Source organism: Thalassophryne amazonica, chromosome 17 (genome assembly GCF_902500255.1).
Source record: "Thalassophryne amazonica chromosome 17, fThaAma1.1, whole genome shotgun sequence".
Classification (NCBI taxonomy): Eukaryota; Metazoa; Chordata; class Actinopteri; order Batrachoidiformes; family Batrachoididae; genus Thalassophryne; species Thalassophryne amazonica.
The window spans coordinates 25,268,694-25,289,006 of NC_047119.1; the positions used below are offsets into that span (position 1 = coordinate 25,268,694).

General features: G+C 38.3%; 1 protein-coding gene across 1 annotated transcript in view; it reads left to right on the plus strand.

The window, feature by feature from the left end:
• LOC117530103 (astrotactin-2) overlaps window positions 1–20,313 on the plus strand; it is a 362,187-nt gene that overhangs the window by 208,154 nt on the left and 133,720 nt on the right. The window contains exons 10-11 of the mRNA XM_034193043.1: window positions 589–693; window positions 3,462–3,641. Of these exons, the coding sequence (XP_034048934.1) occupies window positions 589–693; window positions 3,462–3,641 (285 nt within the window). The remainder of the gene's footprint in view (window positions 1–588; window positions 694–3,461; window positions 3,642–20,313) is intronic.

Consider the following 20,313-nt stretch of genomic DNA (forward strand, 5'->3'; position numbering starts at 1 on the left):
TCACATAAAGGACATGTGGCATGAAACCTACACCTCCACCTTTGCCCTCTAATCACTCATTAGTCAAGTTAGTGTTCAGGCAACACTGGCCCGATATTTATTATGGTATTCTTCTTTCTCCACACGTGCACACAAAATGACACATTTCAAAAACAGCAGCCACTGCACAGAGCCTTCCATAAACACTTTATTATTTTTCTACCCCCTTTGCACCTCACTTTTTATGGCTTAAGTTGTTCTAAACTGGCATAAAAGTTTTGTAATTGAATTGCAGAGAAAGGCGAGATTGCTCCCCATTTCTGTCAATAATTCAATAGATGTCAGAGCTGCACCACATATCTGTCATTGATCCAAAAGCAGCTGGGATATGGGCTGTGAAAATAATGTTAAGGCAATAATGGATAACAATGGCCCTGGAATAATGTGTCCAAAAGAAATGATGAATTTCATTTATCCACTACTTTTCCACCCCCCATCCAGCTGCTTTTTATGAATCTGGCTTCTGTAATTGGTTTTAAATTTGATGCGTTACTTTTCATTTCTCTGTCTTCATTTTCTCTTTTCTTCTTCGGCCCCCGTCCTCTGCAGGAGACGCACAGTTCAGCGAGGCTGTGGGCTATCCCATGGTGCAACAGTGGAGAGTACGCAGCAACCTGTACAAAGTCAAACTCAGCTCGATCACTTTATCTGCAGGTAGGCAGGTGCTAAGCACAGTGATAAGGAAAAATTCCGTCTGGCTTTTTTGACATAAGTATTAAGATTAACATATTTTCCTTATTAACATAAGGAAAATAAGTATTTGAACACCCTGCGATTTTGCAAGTTCGCCCACTTAGAAATCATGGAGGGGTCTGAAATTTTCATCTTAGGTGCATGTCCACTGTCAGAGACATAATCTAAAAAAAAAAAAAATCCGGTAATCACAATGTATGATTTTTTTAATAATTTATTTGTATGTTACTGCTGCAAATAAGTATTTGAACACCTGTGAAAATCAATGTTAATATTTTGGCCTTTGTTTGCAATTACAGAGGTCAAACGTTTCCTGTAGTTTTTCACCAGTGTTGCACACACTGCAGCAGGGATTTTGGTCCACTCCTCCATACAGATGTTCTCTAGATGTTTCAGGTTTGGAGTTTCAGCTTCCTCCAAAGATTTTCTATTAAGTTCAGGTCTGGAGACTGGCCAGACCACTCCAGGACCTTGAAATGCTTCTTACAAAGCCCCTCGTTAGTTGCCCTGGCTGTGTGTTTGGGTCATTGTCGTACTGGAAGACCCAGCCATGACCCATCTTCAATGCTCTTACTGAGGGAAGGAGGTTGTTTGCCAAAATCTCGCAATAGATGACCCCATCCATCCTCCCTTCAATACGGTGCAGTCGTCCTGTCCCCTTTGCAGAAGAGCACCCCCAGAGTATGATGTTTCCAGCCCCATGCTTCACGGTTGGGATGGTTTTCTCGGGGTTGTTCTCATTCTCTAAACATGGTAAGTGGAGTTGATTCCAAAAAGCTCTATTCTGGGCTCATCTGACCACATGACCTTCTCCCATGCCTCCCCTGGATCATCCAGATGGTCACTGGTGAACTTCAAATGGGCCTGGACATGTGCTGGTTTGAGCAGGGAGACCTTGCTGCCCTGCAGGATTTTAAACCATGACAGCATCATGTGTTACTAATGTAATCTTTGTGATTGTGGTCCCAGCTCTCTTCAGGTCATTGACCAGGTCCTCCTGTGTAGTTCTGAGCTTTCTCAGAATCATCCTTACCCCACAAAGTGAGATCCTGCATGGAATCCCAGCCCGAGGGAGATTGACAGTCATCTTGTGTTTCTTCCACTTTCTAATAAATAATCATAACAGTTGTTGTCTTCTACCAAGCTGCTTGCCTGTTGTCCTGTAGTCCATCCCAGCCTTGTGCAGGTCTACAGTTTTGCCCCTGGTGTCGTTAGACAGCTCTTTGGTCTTGGCTATGGTGGACAGATTGGAGTGTGATTGATTGAGTGTGTGAACAGGTGTCTTTTATTCAGGTAACAAGTTCAAACAGGTGCAGTTAATACAGGTAAAGAGTGCAGAATAAGAGGGCTTCTTAAAGAAAAATTAACAGGTCTGTGAGAGCCAGAATTCTTGTTGGTTGGTAGGTGTCCAAATACTTATTTGCAGCAGTAACATACAAATAAATTATTAAAAAATCATACAATGTGATTTCCGTTTTTTTTTTTTTTTAAGATTGTGTCTCTCACAGTGGACATGCACCTAACATGAAAATTTCAGACCCCTCCATGATTTCTAAGTGGGTGAACTTGCAAAATCGCAGGGTGTTCAAATACTTATTTTCCTCACTGTGTGTATATATACGAGGGCTGTCAATAAAGTAACGGTCCTTTTTATTTTTTTCAAAAACTATATGGATTTCATTCATATGTTTTTACGTCAGACATGCTTGAACACGCACGTCTTTCATTAAAAAAAATCTCCTTCAACAGTGGAATGTCCGGTTAAAATGCTGAAACCGACTTCTTCTGAAACTTCTCTGTTCTCTCACGACGTCCTGGATCAATAGAGCCTGAAATGTGGAGGTTTTCAGCTTGAACAGGCTGACGACGGCAGCTGAGAGCGCTGAGCGACGTCTCGCACCGTGGGAAGTCCTTAAAGCGACAGAATCACCTCAAAATCTCTCATCAGCCGTTAAAATTTTCACTGAAAACCAGCTTAATTTTTCGAACCGTGTCCACTTCGATGTGTCTCACAGGTTTAGAAAAAATTTTGATCAAACAACGCGCCAGTCTCTCAGCAACTTCTCAGACAAAGGAATTCCGACGAGGGGCTGGACGACTCCTCCCACAAGGAGTGCTCACAGGCGAATGACGTCACCGACAGGCGTGGAAAAACTCACGCATGCGCACGAGGGTTCAAGCATGTCTGACGTAAAAACATATGAATGAAATCCATATAGTTTTTGAAAAAATAAAAAGGACCGTTACTTTATTGACAGCCCTCGTGTATATATATATATATATATATATATATATATATATATATAGGGAGTCTTATGACTTTGTATTAAGAATATGATTTCTAAATGCTTAGTATGTTGCCATTACATAAATGGCACCAAGCAACTTTCATTGTTGTGGCAGTTAATTACAAGTGACAGTGAACCAGTTTCAGACAAACTAGCTGTTTCAGTGTTTTGTTTTGTTTTGTTTTTTTAAGTGGTAACAAAATAATGGGACAAACTCTGCTTTCATGTGTCGCCTAGTGCATGGCACATAATCCAGTTAATTGCTGAAGGTTATGAGAGCTTGCCATCTGTAATTGGTGTTTGTTTTTTATTTTCAGGAGAAATTTGGTGTGCTGGTTTTCAAGATGTACCTGGGTTTTGGCTTACGTTGAATATAATCCATCTTTCCCACCCTGTTGAGAACAAAATCGCTATTCTCCCACCTCCCATCTAACCCAATAGGCTTTTCCAAAGTGTTGAAGACGCTGTCGGCAGAGAGCCCGAGGGAGGAGTTGCTGGCCTTCCTCCAGCAGTACGGCAGCCACTACGTGTCTGAGGCGCTGTATGGATCTGAACTCAGCTGCAGCATCTACTTCCCCAGCAAGAAAGCCCAGCAGCAGCTCTGGCTGCAGTACCAGAAAGGTGAGCAAGTGGTAGTCATGGAGAAAAAACAAAAGGGAGAGGAGAACTCCGTTTCCAGGGCACAGATATACAAGTATAGATGGGTCAAGACTCATATCTGGGACTTACGGGTGATGGGAGCCCGTATCTGTATTTCCGCTTCAGACACAGTATACATAGAACATCTTCAATGATTTCAAAATGTTTATTTTCCCTACAATTTTTTTCAGGCTTGGTGGTACTCATCTGGTAGTTTAAAAAACAAACAAATAAAAAACCCCTGCTTTTCACACAGCAATGCAAAAGTAGTTTAATTTTAAAAAATACCCAGAGTCAAGGATCACTCAGTTTAAGCTTCACTAACCACACCACTATGGATGCATAGTGCATGGGTGCAAACAGTATGTTTGTGTATAAAGAAAATTTAGTGTGCATATTTATTGTCAGAATCCCACCAATCATCACTGACAGATCCCACTTTTCTTTCTTCAAAGTTTAAGACCAGACAACCTAAAGCATGTCCACACAAAAGCAAACTGTGCCAGCCACGGGCCACCAGTTAGTAACCATCATTCATGCACTGGTGGCAGACTTGATGTCCCACAATCCATCACGTTAAGAATCAGATTTTTTTTAATGACACTGGTTTAGCAGTGTTGATTCTGGTGTGAAACAGGAGTTACTGAGTTTTAATGGGACTAGTTTATTTGGAGGATGGTGAGAGCATTTCAAGAAAAAAAAATAATGGGTGGTGAGCAAAAATATAATCGGCGGTGGAGAGTAAGGTCCAACTTTTTTTTTTTATGTCGATTTAAGTCAAAATCTGTGGCATAGATGTCAGATTCTGATGCCTGACACCAGTTGAAAGCTCTCATTGCACTGATTGGAACAAAAGCGGAAGTGTTTACCACATGCTGCTGTCAGATGACCACCTGTAAGATCAAACAAAAAAAACCTGCATTGTTAAATCAGTATAAAAATAACACGTATTTGGATAAGTGCTCTGGGTGCACTGAAATGATTATTGACATCCAGATTAATGGGTCTGGCAGTATTTTTCATTGCTGCTATAAACAAATATTTTTGGTCTGCCAGGCCTATAATACTGAAGGGAAAACATGACATCCCCCGCTTGTTTAAAGAAAACTGACTGTGAAAGTCATGATATATGAGTATATGTATATGAGTACTATATGAGGGTAGGCTGAAAAGTTCTAAGGCTCCCCATGAAGGATGCATTAACTGCATTATAGTGAGCCTTAGAACTTTTCATCCTACCCTCGTACTTATGCACCACATGATTTTGGCTTTAATATTTTTATGTAGTTTATATCATGTTCGGGAGACCCGTTTTTGAGTTTCAAGGGGAATTATTTTATAAATTTTAATATAGAGACACCCCCCCCCCATCTTTTTGAATGAGCATGAAGAAATTAAAATGTATAAAACCCCAAAGATATCCACTATAAAACACTGTCATCATATGATTACAATGAAATTTGTTTTTGGTGCTCCAAGGTGTGGTTTAAGGTGACCATAAATAAAGTTAAGTATAAAATAGCAACACAATCAAATTTTGTAACACTTTTCCTCACTGAAAGAAGGCTTACAATTATAGAACTGGTGTAGAATCAGAATATCAACTTTCAAAATTGTAATTATAGACACTAATTCAAAATTTTAATTTTCAAATTACATTCACTAAGTCAATATATGAACTTTCAAAGTTGTAATTATAGCCAATAAATCACCATTTCAACTTTAAAAGTTTAATTACATTCACTGAGTCAAAGATATCAATTTTCAAAGTTGTAGTGATATCCACTTAATCAAAATTTTAATTTTCAAATTTTAAATACATTCACTAAGTCAAGTTGTAATTATAGCCACTAAATCAAAATTTCAACTTTCAAAGTTTAATTGCATTCACTAAGTCAAAATATTAACTTTAAAAGTTGTAATTATAGCCACTAAATCACCATTTCAACTTTAAAAGTTGTAATTATTGCCACCAAGTCAAAGGTTTTAATCTCATACTGTAATTAAAAAAAAATTCTCTTAGTTATGTCTTGGAAAATCATAATTACCAGATAAAAAGTAAAAGTTATGCCTTTTTTTTTTAATGGTAATTATGAGTAAAGGCGTTTCCACCTTCACTTTTTTCATGCGATGCACACCTAACTGTAGACTGAGAGCCCTGTTGAGTAATACTGACGTCTAGCACCACACCGTGTTAAGTCTTCACGGGCAAGTGGACCCTCGCCACTGTTGTTTTTTGTTTTCTTTTAAATGTTCAAAAACTGTCCACTCTCTTGACATGTCACATTGTGAGGATACACTGGTGCATTTTGGCAGTTGTGTGTCAGCATCTCACTGAATCATATATTCCTGGCAATAAACAAAGCAAAGAGTGGCAGCGGGCCATCATGAGCAATCACTAACACAACAAAACTCCCACCAGACACCGTGAAGGCCCGGTCAGGATCAAGTGACAGCAGACAGTCTTCTTCAGCTGCAACATCCATCGTTCATAATGACTTTAACTATTTCATAATACAGAAATTATGCAACATATACTGTATTCAAAAGAGGTATTGTAATTCTTTGTGAGAAGAGTATTAGTGAAAAACATGCTAACAGAGGTTCAGCTAATTAGTACACCGTGACAAGTTTAAAGGTCCATATAGCAGAAGATATAGCAGCTGACATTGGTGTCAGCCTAGGCTCAACATTCCCTTAAAATTTTGTGATGGCCTCTGAGCTGTTGACAAATATATGGATCATATTCACTCAAAAAATGCAAGTAACATAAATACTTTTGCTAGCACTTGCTCATTGGATACTTTCATTTTCCACTTTGTGTCCAAAAAATTGATCTCTTGAGGTTATGCTTTGCACTTTCCTTTCAAAATCCCTCTTGAGGAATTCCCATGACCTTTCCCCACAATGACTGTGAAGAACAGGACAGTTCACAATTTGTGATGCCAACTTTGATTTGCTTTTCAACTTACAAAGAGCCACACAGATGAAACAGTATTTACACAAATATCTGAGTTAAATGAGTAAAGATGAAGGTTAATATGATACATTTGGTTTCATGAATATTTATTGCACCAGGATATTCAACAGTACAAAGGTGAAGTAAAATTCACAGCCTTGAGAGGATATACCACTTTTAAGGAATTTGGTTTAAGGGCACAATGCACTATTAAAACCCAATAGTCTACAAATAATGATTGTTTGAGTTCAACAGTATGAATCTTTTATGTGGTGAAAGCTGGAAAATACCATTCAAAGGCAAAGCAGAGTTGATTGGTTTGTTCCAGCTTTCACCTAATTAAATATCCAATCCATTGCAAGAATGTAAAAACATTTGTTTCATATAACGGCTAAAATAGATCCTCATCATTTTATATTATATTAATTTACAAAAAACAGAAAAGGGACTTACATTTTGGTACCTCCTCAGTGCAGCAAAAAAAAAGTCAGAAATTAATCCATCTTTGGTGCATCACTGATACTTTGACATCAACAATCCAACACGACCTTTAAACAGGAGTCCAAAAATAATTCTGATGATGAAGTCCACCATGCCGTGCATCAAATCACCATCCGTCAGCAAAACAAACTCCGCCATGTTTTTTTTAAGCTAAGCGCCGCCCGGCTTGTGTGAGCGTGCGCACGCTCACACATGTGGGAAGGTGCTTGTGTGTGTGTGTACATCAAAAAAGAAAGAAAAAAAAAGATACTATTTCCTCAGTGCAGCAAAAAAAAAAAATCACGTCAGACAGCTTACAGTGCAGTGGATTTGTTTTGTGTGTGTACATGTGTGTCTGTGTGTAGAGTGAAATGGTACCAAACATATGGAACCAAATTTGCACTCTAAATGAAATGCAACACAAATGGGACGAATAATCCATGTCACGTGACAGACAAAGCACCAATCAAATGACAAGGATCCACTCAGCCGTTATATAAATTAATAAAGATAGAATAGGTGAAGAAATCACACATAACATATGAGAACACTGACACAAGGACACTTGATTGTTCGAGCACTGAATATTTATCTGTCACTAAATAGAGTATTGTCAATACTGATCCTCCACATATTTCCCATCTCCCCCTACGTACGATCAACTATGTCAGGTGTACTCAGTTTTGAACACGAGCTGATGTCTGTCAACCCTCCACCGGTTCAACAAGTCTGAGTCAGATTATTAGTTATGCATCAGGCAGGTCAGGTTGAGAGTGTACGCACTGTGTAGAACAGGGAGAGATGGGAAAATACGCAGAGCATTATCCTCTGGGATCGGAACAGAGAAGCCCTGTACTACATGAGGGGAAAAAGGGTCACATAAAATGTCAATGATGAGTTGGACAACAAAAAAGCAAATAAACAGAGGTAACCTCAACATGTTTTCTTATGCAGATATACATATGCAGTGTATGCATATAAAAAAAGAAATGGATTTAAGATGGTCTGATTGTTAGTGTGTTTACTTTTACATTATCAAGCAGAATCCTGCTGCTCAGGTCTGTAACACTGCTGCTCAAATTATATTAGGGCTGAAACTGTGTCAGTATTCTTCTGGTATTAACAAGCCCAACCTGGATAGGAAGGTAAGTATTGTCTGAAAGGTGCGTTTATCATTTAGGACTTTATGTAATGCAGTACATCATACTGCAATGATAAGGATCTCAGTAATGAATCTGATCCCCCTTATTTAGGCCACGTTTTGTTATACGTTTCATCAGTGTAAGACAGCTGCTGTCACCATAGCTTTGAGAAGTATACAGTGCTGAATAGACACCTGAAGGAAAAATATGCTGAACCAGAAGCAAGTTGAGGACGTGAAGTGGGTCATAGAGCTTTCTCTTATTGTGCCCGTTCTGTGGAATGATCTCCCTGCGCCAATAAAAGTCAGATTCTGTGGAGGCTTTCAAGTCCAGACTTAAGATGCACTTATTTTCCCTTTCGTATGATTAGCATACTGGCATAGTATAGTTCTACACTTTTCACTCTTTTAATTCATTTTATTAGGAAATGGAGCGTGCCACGGCCTCAACGTTACCTAAATTCTGGGTCTTTTAGTGAAGCTTTGGGCTAGTGGCTGGCGATCACCTTAGTATTTCCTGTTTTTCTTGTTGTTTAAGGCTGATAAATTGTAGTGTATTTCTTGTCTTTCTGCTGCTTGATTCTGTTTTTTCGCTGTTTAAAGGTGCAGCTCCATCCAGAGATGGGTGTGGAAATTGTGCTGGAGACCCACACCAACAGCTTTTCCTGTATATTAGTTTTGAGAATTGTACTGTAAAATATGTCTGTAGCATGGCCTAAGCAGAGGGTCACCCCTTTGAGTCTGGTCTGCTTGAGGTTTCTTCCTCACCGGGAGTTTTTCCTTACCACTGTTGCTCTGGGGGTTAGTAAGGTTAGACCTTACTTGTGTGAAGCACCTTGAGGCAACTCTGTTGTGATTTGGCGCTATATAAATGAAAAATAAATTAAGCTGAAGTTTGTGCTCAACATTCATATGAGCAGTGGAAAACTGAACGCCTGCTGCATGTGCAAAGGGCTGCTTTCACAATCACCATGAGCAAAGGAAGTGTTTGTCAGGTCCAGTCAGATCGGCTTAATTAAAAAAAAAAAAAAAAATCTTTGCAGTAACCATAACACGTTTGCAGACGCCCACAGAGTGGGATCAAAATGAAACAAAATATTATTTTAATGTAAATGAAATTCAACTTTTCAGATAAAAAAAAAAAATGGGGGTCAGTTCAGCCAGTAATGTGAACACAGCCGCAGTGACATGCATTACGCCGCGATTTACAAAAGAGGGAGAAACCAGCAAATCAGACGGGGAACTTGACTCACCTCAAATCAGATTTAGCCAATGTGTGTGTAACGGAGGTCAGCAGGAGTTACTGTGCATACTGTAGTCAATAGGTCTCACTGAGACTTCCGGTTGGACAGCGAGGGAATGGCAGCTTAAATCAGAGGTCTTGCCAGGAGAAGTAATTATACCCCACAAAACAACTAAGAAGCCCGAATACATACATCAAAGAGTGTGATGATTGGGGGTGACAAAGGTGAGAAGCGAAAGACTCGAAACACCCGAAGCAAAACTCAAGAAAACGCCGAAATGGAAGAAAATCCAATCCCTTCCGAAGCTAGCGTGCTAACGGCTAACACCTCGGAGCCACGAGAGGGGATACCTGGACTGACCATGCAAATTGTGTAACTACGAAAAGAAATAAAAGACGGATTTTTGACTCTCAGAGATGAAGTTAAGGCTGACTTCAAGAGGGAGTTTGAAACATTTAAGATGGACATAAACAAGAGAATTGACGACACTAATACAGAGCTGCAAGATCAACGGGAGACATTAAACGAAGCACAAATGCGCATAAGTGAAGTGGAAGATTGGAACATGGAAGCGAAAGATGCTCTGCTTATGGTTCTTAAAGAGCAGAAAATATTGAAAGCTAAACTGACAAATTTAGAAGGAAGGAGCCGCAGAAATAATGTGTGCATTTTCAGAGTTCCGGAACTTTCCGAAGGGGACTCGGTTATACGCTTCGTGGAGGACCTGTTGCAGAGAGAGCTGGATCTCCCCGCAGAGACAAGACTCATGATACAACGTGCGCACCGGACTGGGGCTGGGAGACCCGACCATGGAGCAACGCCCAGGTCCATTATCTTAAACTTCCTTCAATTTGACACAAAAGAACTGGTCCTCAAGAAAGCTTGGCAGAAACGTGTTAAAATAAATGGAAAGCCAATATTTTTTGACCATGACTATGCCTACGATGTGGTGCAAAAGCGCAAAGCTTATGGAGGGATAAAGAAGGTACTAAAGGAAAATGGAGTTAAGTTCCAGACACCATTGACCAACATCAAAATCCACTGGCACGACGGTCCCAAGACACGGCAGTCCGGGAGAGGCAGCGGGGGAGATGCGGAGAAGAGGGCTCGAGGTGACGACCAGAAGCGCGGAGCAGAAGGAAGACGTGATGGAGAGATGCATTCAACAGGCTTTTCCCTGGACGCGCACCTCTACAGCGTCTGATACACCGAGCAGTGCGGGCCAAAGAGCGAGGGAGAGACTACAAGAGTTTCGGAAATAAGGCGGAAAAGTAATTAAAGGGAGGTAACTGATTATAAATAACAGATTTTTTTTTCCTTATTCTTATTACTTTCTCACTGAGTGAGCAAAGGGGTGAAAAACAAAGTTGCACAGAGACATTTAGATAATATATATTGAAATTCGAATTATTTTACGTTTCTTCATATTAACACCCCTCTTATTTATCGGAAAAAAGAAGCTAGTGAGTGAAAACCCAATAATCTGCCTCCCGGGGCAAGAAGCAAAATACAAGTTATGTTGGACTTGAGTAGATTGGAAGGACGACTCTTCGAGTCAACACCTATATCTACTGCGGGGCCCTTCTTTTTCAGGAGGCTTTACCCCTCTCCTACCAACAGGACTTTGGGACCAATTAGTGGTTCCACAGGATATCGGATAGATCCTTTTCATTTTTCATTGTGTTCTACAGTTCATTGTGTTGTTATGGTCAGACTGTCTTCAGAGTTATTATCTTAGTAATAATGCATCTTGATACTGTAAGGTTCATGTCACTAAATGTGAACGGTTTAAATAATACAATAAAAAGGGGCAAAGCTTAAAAAAAGAAAAAGCTGAGATAATTTACTTACAGGAAACTCACTTGACAGACAAGGAGCACCAAAAATTACAAAATATGGGTTTTAAAAATACATTCTATAGTTCATTTAAAGGAGGAAGAAAAAGAGGGGTAGCGATCCTAATTTCTAATCATGTAAAATTTGAGGGTTTAAAGGAAATTAAAGATAAAGATGGAAGATACATTCTGATCAGGGGAAAATTGGAAGATCAAATGGTCACATTATTAAATATTTATGCCCCACCAGAATCGGATAAATCTTTTTATAAATCTGTCTTTGATAATATTACACAAGAAACGGAAGGAATTCTAATCTGTGCAGGAGACTGGAACGTAGTCCTAAATCCTTTTCTCGACTCTAATAGTACTAAATCAATCAATCAATCAATTTTTTTTTTATATAGCGCCAAATCACAACAAACAGTTGCCCCAAGGCGCTTTATATTGTAAGGCAAGGCCATACAATAATGATGTAAAACCCCAACGGTCAAAACGACCCCCTGTGAGCAAGCACTTGGCTACAGTGGGAAGGAAAAACTCCCTTTTAACAGGAAGAAACCTCCAGCAGAACCAGGCTCAGGGAGGGGCAGTCTTCTGCTGGGACTGGTTGGGGCTGAGGGAGAGAACCAGGAAAAAGACATGCTGTGGAGGGGAGCAGAGATCGATCACTAATGATTAAATGCAGAGTGGTGCATACAGAGCAAAAAGAGAAAGAAACAGTGCATCATGGGAACCCCCCAGCAGTCTACGTCTATAGCAGCATAACTAAGGGATGGTTCAGGGTCACCTGATCCAGCCCTAACTATAAGCTTTAGCAAAAAGGAAAGTTTTAAGCCTAATCTTAAAAGTAGAGAGGGTGTCTGTCTCCCTGATCTGAATTGGGAGCTGGTTCCACAGGAGAGGAGCCTGAAAGCTGAAGGCTCTGCCTCCCATTCTACTCTTACAAACCCTAGGAACTACAAGTAAGCCTGCAGTCTGAGAGCGAAGCGCTCTATTGGGGTGATATGGTACTACGAGGTCCCTAAGATAAGATGGGACCTGATTATTCAAAACCTTATAAGTAAGAAGAAGAATTTTAAATTCTATTCTAGAATTAACAGGAAGCCAATGAAGAGAGGCCAATATGGGTGAGATATGCTCTCTCCTTCTAGTCCCCGTCAGCACTCTAGCTGCAGCATTTTGAATTAACTGAAGGCTTTTTAGGGAACTTTTAGGACAACCTGATAATAATGAATTACAATAGTCCAGCCTAGAGGAAATAAATGCATGAATTAGTTTTTCAGCATCACTCTGAGACAAGACCTTTCTGATTTTAGAGATATTGCGTAAATGCAAAAAAGCAGTCCTACATATTTGTTTAATATGCGCTTTGAATGACATATCCTGATCAAAAATGACTCCAAGATTTCTCACAGTATTACTAGAGGTCAGGGTAATGCCATCCAGAGTAAGGATCTGGTTAGACACCATGTTTCTAAGATTTGTGGGGCCAAGTACAATAACTTCAGTTTTATCTGAGTTTAAAAGCAGGAAATTAGAGGTCATCCATGTCTTTATGTCTGTAAGACAATCCTGCAGTTTAGCTAATTGGTGTGTGTCGTCTGGCTTCATGGATAGATAAAGCTGGGTATCATCTGCGTAACAATGAAAATTTAAGCAATACCGTCTAATAATACTGCCTAAGGGAAGCATATATAAAGTGAATAAAATTGGTCCTAGCACAGAACCTTGTGGAACTCCATAATTAACTTTAGTCTGTGAAGAAGATTCCCCATTTACATGAACAAATTGTAATCTATTAGACAAATATGATTCAAACCACCGCAGCGCAGTGCCTTTAATACCTATGGCATGCTCTAATCTCTGTAATAAAATTTTATGGTCAACAGTATCAAAAGCAGCACTGCGGTCTAACAGAACAAGCACAGAGATGAGTCCACTGTCCGAGGCCATAAGAAGATCATTTGTAACCTTCACTAATGCTGTTTCTGTACTATGATGAATTCTAAAACCTGACTGAAACTCTTCAAATAGACCATTCCTCTGCAGATGATCAGTTAGCTGTTTTACAACTACCCTTTCAAGAATTTTTGAGAGAAAAGGAAGGTTGGAGATTGGCCTATAATTAGCTAAGATAGCTGGGTCAAGTGATGGCTTTTTAAGTAATGGTTTAATTACTGCCACCTTAAAAGCCTGTGGTACATAGCCAACTAACAAAGATAGATTGATCATATTTAAGATCGAAGCATTAAATAATGGTAGGGCTTCCTTGAGCAGCCTGGTAGGAATGGGGTCTAATAAACATGTTGATGGTTTGGATGAAGTAACTAATGAAAATAACTCAGAACAATCGGAGAGAAAGAGTCTAACCAAATACCGGCATCACTGAAAGCAGCCAAAGATAACGATACGTCTTTGGGATGGTTATGAGTAATTTTTTCTCTAATAGTTAAAATTTTGTTAGCAAAGAAAGTCATGAACTCATTACTAGTTAAAGTTAATGGAATACTCAGCTCAATAGAGCTCTGACTCTTTGTCAGCCTGGCTACAGTGCTGAAAAGAAACCTGGGGTTGTTCTTATTTTCTTCAATTAGTGATGAGTAGAAAGATGTCCTAGCTTTACGGAGGGCTTTTTTATAGAGCAACAGACTCTTTTTCCAGGCTAAGTGAAGATCTTCTAAATTAGTGAGACGCCATTTCCTCTCCAACTTACGGGTTATCTGCTTTAAGCTACGAGTTTGAGAGTTATACCATGGAGTCAGACACTTCTGATTTAAAGCTCTCTTTTTCAGAGGAGCTACAGCATCCAAAGCTGTCTTCAATGAGGATGTAAAACTATTGACGAGATACTCTATCTCCCTTACAGAGTTTAGGTAGCTATTCTGCACTGTGTTGTTATATGGCATTAGAGAACATAAAGAAGGAATCATATCCTTAAACCTAGTTACAGCGCTTTCTGAAAGACTTCTAGTGTAATGAAACTTATTCCCTACTGCTGGGTAGTCCATCAGAGTAAATGTAAATGTTATTAAAAAATGATCAGACAGAAGGGAGTTTTCAGGGAATACTGTTAAGTCTTCTATTTCCATACCATAAGTCAGAACAAGATCTAAGATATGATTAAAGTGGTGGGTGGACTCATTTACTTTTTGAGCAAAGCCAATAGAGTCTAATAATAGATTAAATGCAGTGTTGAGGCTGTCATTCTCAGCATCTGTGTGGATGTTAAAATCGCCCACTATAATTATCTTATCTGAGCTAAGCACTAAGTCAGACAAAAGGTCTGAAAATTCACAGAGAAACTCACAGTAACGACCAGGTGGACGATAGATAATAACAAATAAAACTGGTTTTTGGGACTTCCAATTTGGATGGACAAGACTAAGAGACAAGCTTTCAAATGAATTAAAGCTCTGTCTGGGTTTTTGATTAATTAATAAGCTGGAATGGAAGATTGCTGCTAATCCACCGCCCCGGCCCGTGCTACGAGCATTCTGACAGTGTGACTCGGGGGTGTTGACTCATTTAAACTAACATATTCATCCTGCTGTAACCAGGTTTCTGTTAGGCAGAATAAATCAATATGTTGATCAATTATTATATCATTTACCAACAGGGTCTTAGAAGAGAGAGACCTAATGTTTAATAGACCACATTTAACTGTTTTAGTCTGTGGTGCAGTTGAAGGTGCTATATTATTTTTTCTTTTTGAATTTTTATGCTTAAATAGATTTTTGCTGGTTATTGGTAGTCTGGGAGCAGGCACCGTCTCTACGGGGATGGGGTAATGAGGGGATGGCAGGGGGAGTGAAGCTGCAGAGAGGTGTGTAAGACTACAACTCTGCTTCCTGGTCCCAACCCTGGATAGTCACGGTTTGGAGGATTTAAGAAAATTAGCCAGATTTCTAGAAATGAGAGCTGCTCCATCCAAAGTGGGATGGATGCCGTCTCTCCTAACAAGACCAGGTTTTCCCCAGAAGCTTTGCCAATTATCTATGAAGCCCACCTCATTTTTTTTTTCAAAAAGAAAAGTAAAACACATTTGTCTAGATACATTAATGTAACACTAACTGAATTGGGAGTGATGGATGTTTGGAGAGAATGTCACCCTTTAGAGAGGGATTATACATTTTATTCTGCTCCACACTCAGCTCACACAAGAATAGATTACTTTTTTATGAACATAGAAGATCGGTTTCGGGTTGTAGAATGTCAGATAGGGACAGCTGATCTATCAGATCACTGTTCCTTGAAATTAACACTGGATCTCAATAGGAAACCTAAGGTTACAAACTGGAGGTTAAATATTGGTTTGCTAAACAACCAGCAATTAGTGCAGGATATAAAAAATCAAATAAATGCCTATCAAAAAGAAAATGATAATGGAGAGACAGATCCCACAATGGTGTGGGATGCTATGAAGGCAGTAATAAGAGGCAAACTAATTTCTTACTCCTTATACAACAACAACAACAAAAAAAAAGAATTCAGGAATTCCAGATGGTTACAGAAGAATTGGAAATATCAGAACAATTACATAAGAAAAACAAGGATCTGGAGTCCCTGAAAAAGGTTAAAGAAGCAAGGATGAAAATAGATAAAATATTATCAGAAGAAGTAGAAAAGAAAATTAGATTTTTAAAGCAAACATACTATGAAGGAGGCCCTAAATTAACTAAATCTCTTGCCAGGCGATTAAGAAACAAACAACAACTAAATACTATAAATAAAATCAGAGACCCTGTACACAAAACATTAATGTATAAACCAGAGGAAATTGAAAAGGCATTTGAAGACTATTATTCAAACCTGTACTCTCAACCTGAATCAGCAGAAGATGAAACAATTAAAACATTTTTAAATACATTAGACCTCCCAAATATAGGAGAACAAAACTCAATATTATGTGCACAGATTACAGAGAAAGAACTAGAATATTCAATAAAAAGAATGAACTCAAACAAAACTCCAGGAACAGATGGATATCCCATTGAATGGTATAGGATTTTTAAGAAAGAGCTATATCCAATGTTACTTGCATCCTTTAATCAAACTCTGAAGAATGGTACACTGCCACCATCATGGAAAGAGGCTGTAATTACTGTCATTCATAAGGAGGTTACGTAAAGACAGGGAGCATTGCGAAAGTTTTAGACCAATTTCAATTTTGAACTGTGATTATAAGATATACACATCAATAATCTCAAATAGATTCCAATCATTCATTTCAGAAATTATAGATGAAGATCAATCAGGCTTCATTAGAGGGCGCCAAACTCAAGACAATGTCAGAAGGACACTACATATAATAGAAGAAATACAAAAAACAAACGAAAGTGCTGTCCTTTTAAGTTTGGATGCGGAAAAGGCCTTCGATTCTGTTAGTTGGCGATTCCTCTATCTCTGTTTAGAAAGGTTTGGGCTTAACTCACAAGCAATCAACTGTGTTAAAACATTATATCAAAACCCAAAAGCAAGAATTAAGATAAATGGTATCCTCACAAATTGGATTAGATTAGAAAGATCAGCGAGGCAGGGTTGCTGCCTGTCTCCAACCCTGTTTGCCATTTATATTGAGCCCTTGGCTCAGGCAATTAGACAAGAGCAAGAAATAGAAGGAATAAAAATTAGAGATATAGAAAACAAAATTGGATTGTTTGCAGATGACATGTTAATATATTTAAAACAACCAGACAAATGTTTACCTAAGCTAATGGATTTATTAAGCTATTATGGTCACCTCTCAGGTTATAAGTTGAATATTGATAAAACTCAAGTGCTCCCCATTAATTATAGCCCCTCTCCATCTATGAAATATAAATTCAAGTGGAATAAAAAGTCAATCAAATACTTGGGAATTCAAATTACCAACAACCTTACCAAGTTGTATGAAATTAACTATAGATCTTTAAATACACAAATATACCAAGACATGGTGAGATGGAACATTCATTTGCTAGATTTACAATCTAGAATTGAAACGATCAAGATGAATGTGCTGCCTAGAATTTTATATTTATTTCAATCTCTGCCAGTGCCAGTACCAAGCAATCAATTCGTAGAGTGGGACAGAAAAATCTCTAGATTCATTTGGAATGGGGCCAAACCTAGAATTAAATTCTCAACACTTCAAATTCCTAAAGATGAGGGTGGATTGGCACTGCCCAATTTAGAAGAATATTTCTATGCAGCACAGCTCAAACATATCATGGTCTGGTGTGATTCAAACTACAAAGTCAAAGTGGAAACAAATAGAAATGGGCAATGTAGACCATGTACAAGCTATGATAGCAAATAAGAAAATGTTTAAGGAAAGAGAAAATAAGTTGGAGTCTATTACTAGATTCACCTTGGAGGTTTGGTTTAAATTAGTAAAGAGACGTAAAATAGAGGAAGAAATTAAAGTATTTAGCTGGATAGCTTTTTGACTTAAACTTTAAACCAGGCAGTATGAATTCTAAATTCAAGGAATGGGCAATTAAATGATTAAACATTCTAAATAAATTTCTTAAAAAAAGGCCAAATTGAAAGGTTTCAAACACTACAGAAAGAATTTGATTTAGCATCTCGAGATTTCTATATGTACCTTCAGGTACGGGACTATTATTTAAAAGAAGTAAAGCCAAACCTCCCATGTGAAATGAATGCAATTACACAAATATTAAATAATGCATATAAAAACAAATGTAGTAAAGTCATATCAAAGTTGTATAAAGGACTGATAGTTAATAGGAGAACATCAACACTGTATATTAGAGATAAATGGGTAAAGGAGTTGCAGGAGGACATAAGTAATGACATGTGGTATAATATTTGCAAATCTCAAGTAACTACAACTAGCTCAAGAAATTGGAAAATTTACTGTTGGAAAAATTTAGTCAGATATTTTATTACACCAAAGATAAAAAAAAAAAGGCATCAATATCCTTGCACCAATCCTGCTGGAGAAAGTGTGGAGAGCAGGATGTGGGACATGCACACATCTTCTGGCAGTGTCAAAACTTGTCCCAATTTTGGGAAGATGCTGGTAGTGAAATTGAAAAGGTATTTGGGTACAGTATACCAAGAACAATACTGACATTATACTTTGGGTATGTAATGGGAGCAGGGATTCAGAAAAAAGATGTATACTTATTTAAAAGTTTGTTGGCAGCAGCAAAAAAAAAAGCCATCACACGCAAATGGTACAAACAAGAACCCCCCACAGTTAAAAACTGTACGGACATTGTTGAAGAAATTCACAGTATGGAAAGACTTACTTTTATTTTAAGGTTGCAAGAAGCTAAACACGAAGACCTTTGGGAAAAATAGACAATGTATATTGATGACAACTGACCAATTGTTCTGTGTATTTTGTTATAATTTGTGAAAACCAATAAAAAACAAGTATAAAAAAAAAAAAAAAAGGTCTCACTCCCCTGACAGCCAAAGGCCGCCTTTATTTGACTGGACAGAGTGTCTGCCTCCCATGCCAGAAATTGAGTTCCCATTCCGAGGGGAGTGAATGGGAGGAGTCAAATTCACTAGACAATGTACTTAAGAGAGCTGACTGCATGTGCAGTTATTAAAACTACTGCAATACTCCCAATAACAAACAAAAACAACCTTCATTCTTATTCGTGGCTGTAAAGATGTAATTTTCATAATCAAGTCTTATTTTTCAATAAGTAACACAATAAGTCTTTCATGGAATAAAGAGAAAATATGTACAGTTTGTTCTGGTCTGTGATCAGACTGAATTCGCAGCAACAGATGTCAAAACACACAAAAAAAACATTCCATATTTGTATTGTAAAATGCTGTGGTCCAATTTTTATGTTTGTTAAATGAATATTTTTAACATCCCAAGCATGCGAAGGACATCAGGTGAAACGATTAGGAATCATGAGCACTTTTAAAAAAGTTGAGGGATGTTCTTAACCTCTCCCACCCTATTGAATCATCAAGTGTGGACCAAAGCAGAGCTGCCACTGTTTTGGTCCACTACTGGTGAGGTAGCAGGTTGTCTTTAAAATGCAAGACTGCGAATGACAAATTGCTCCTGCTCTCAAACAGATTAAAAAAAAAAGATAAAATAAGGTAAGCCTTAACATCAGGGTGATTATAAAAAAAAAAAGAAGCAAAAACCATGTTCACATACCACAGACTGGGATAAAATAAATTGTTAGTGCAGACTAACTTATCAAATTATGGTGTACCTTTTAAATACAGACCCACACAAAAGATTATTTTTCCTGATGTTGGTGCATCACATTTCTCCTACAGTTTAGTGTAGGATAAATGATCACATTATGATAATTTTACAATCTGTCCCCACATATATTCTTTTTTTTTTTGCAAGGCAACCTTAAATTTGCCTTCATCAATATCAGTACTAGGTTGTGCTCCTTCTGAAATAGTAATTTGTGATTAATAAAGTGCTTTACTAGCCATAAGCTGTGATATACAGTAGTGTTCAGAATAATAGTAGTGCTATGTGACTAAAAAGATTAATCCAGGTTTTGAGTATATTTCTTATTGTTACATGGGAAACAAGGTACCTGTAGATTCAGTAGATTCTCACAAATCCAACAAGACCAAGCATTCATGATATGCACACTCTTAAGGCTATGAAATTGGGCTATTAGGAAAAAAAAAAAAGAAAAAGAAAAGGGGGTGTTCACAATAATACGTGTGGCATTCAGTCAGTGAGTTCATCAATTTTGTGGAACAGGCAGGTGTGAATCAGGTGTCCCCTATTTAAGAATGAAGCCAGCACCTGTTGAACATGCTTTTCTCTTTGAAAGCCTGAGGAAAATGGGACGTTCAAGACATTGTTCAGAAGAACAGCGTAGTTTGATTAAAAAGTTGATTGGAGAGGGGAAAACTTATACGCAGGTGCAAAAAATTATAGGCTGTTCATCTACAATGATCTCCAATGCTTTAAAATGGACCAAAAAAAAAAAAAAAGAGACGCGTGGAAGAAAACATAAAACAACCATCAAAATGGATA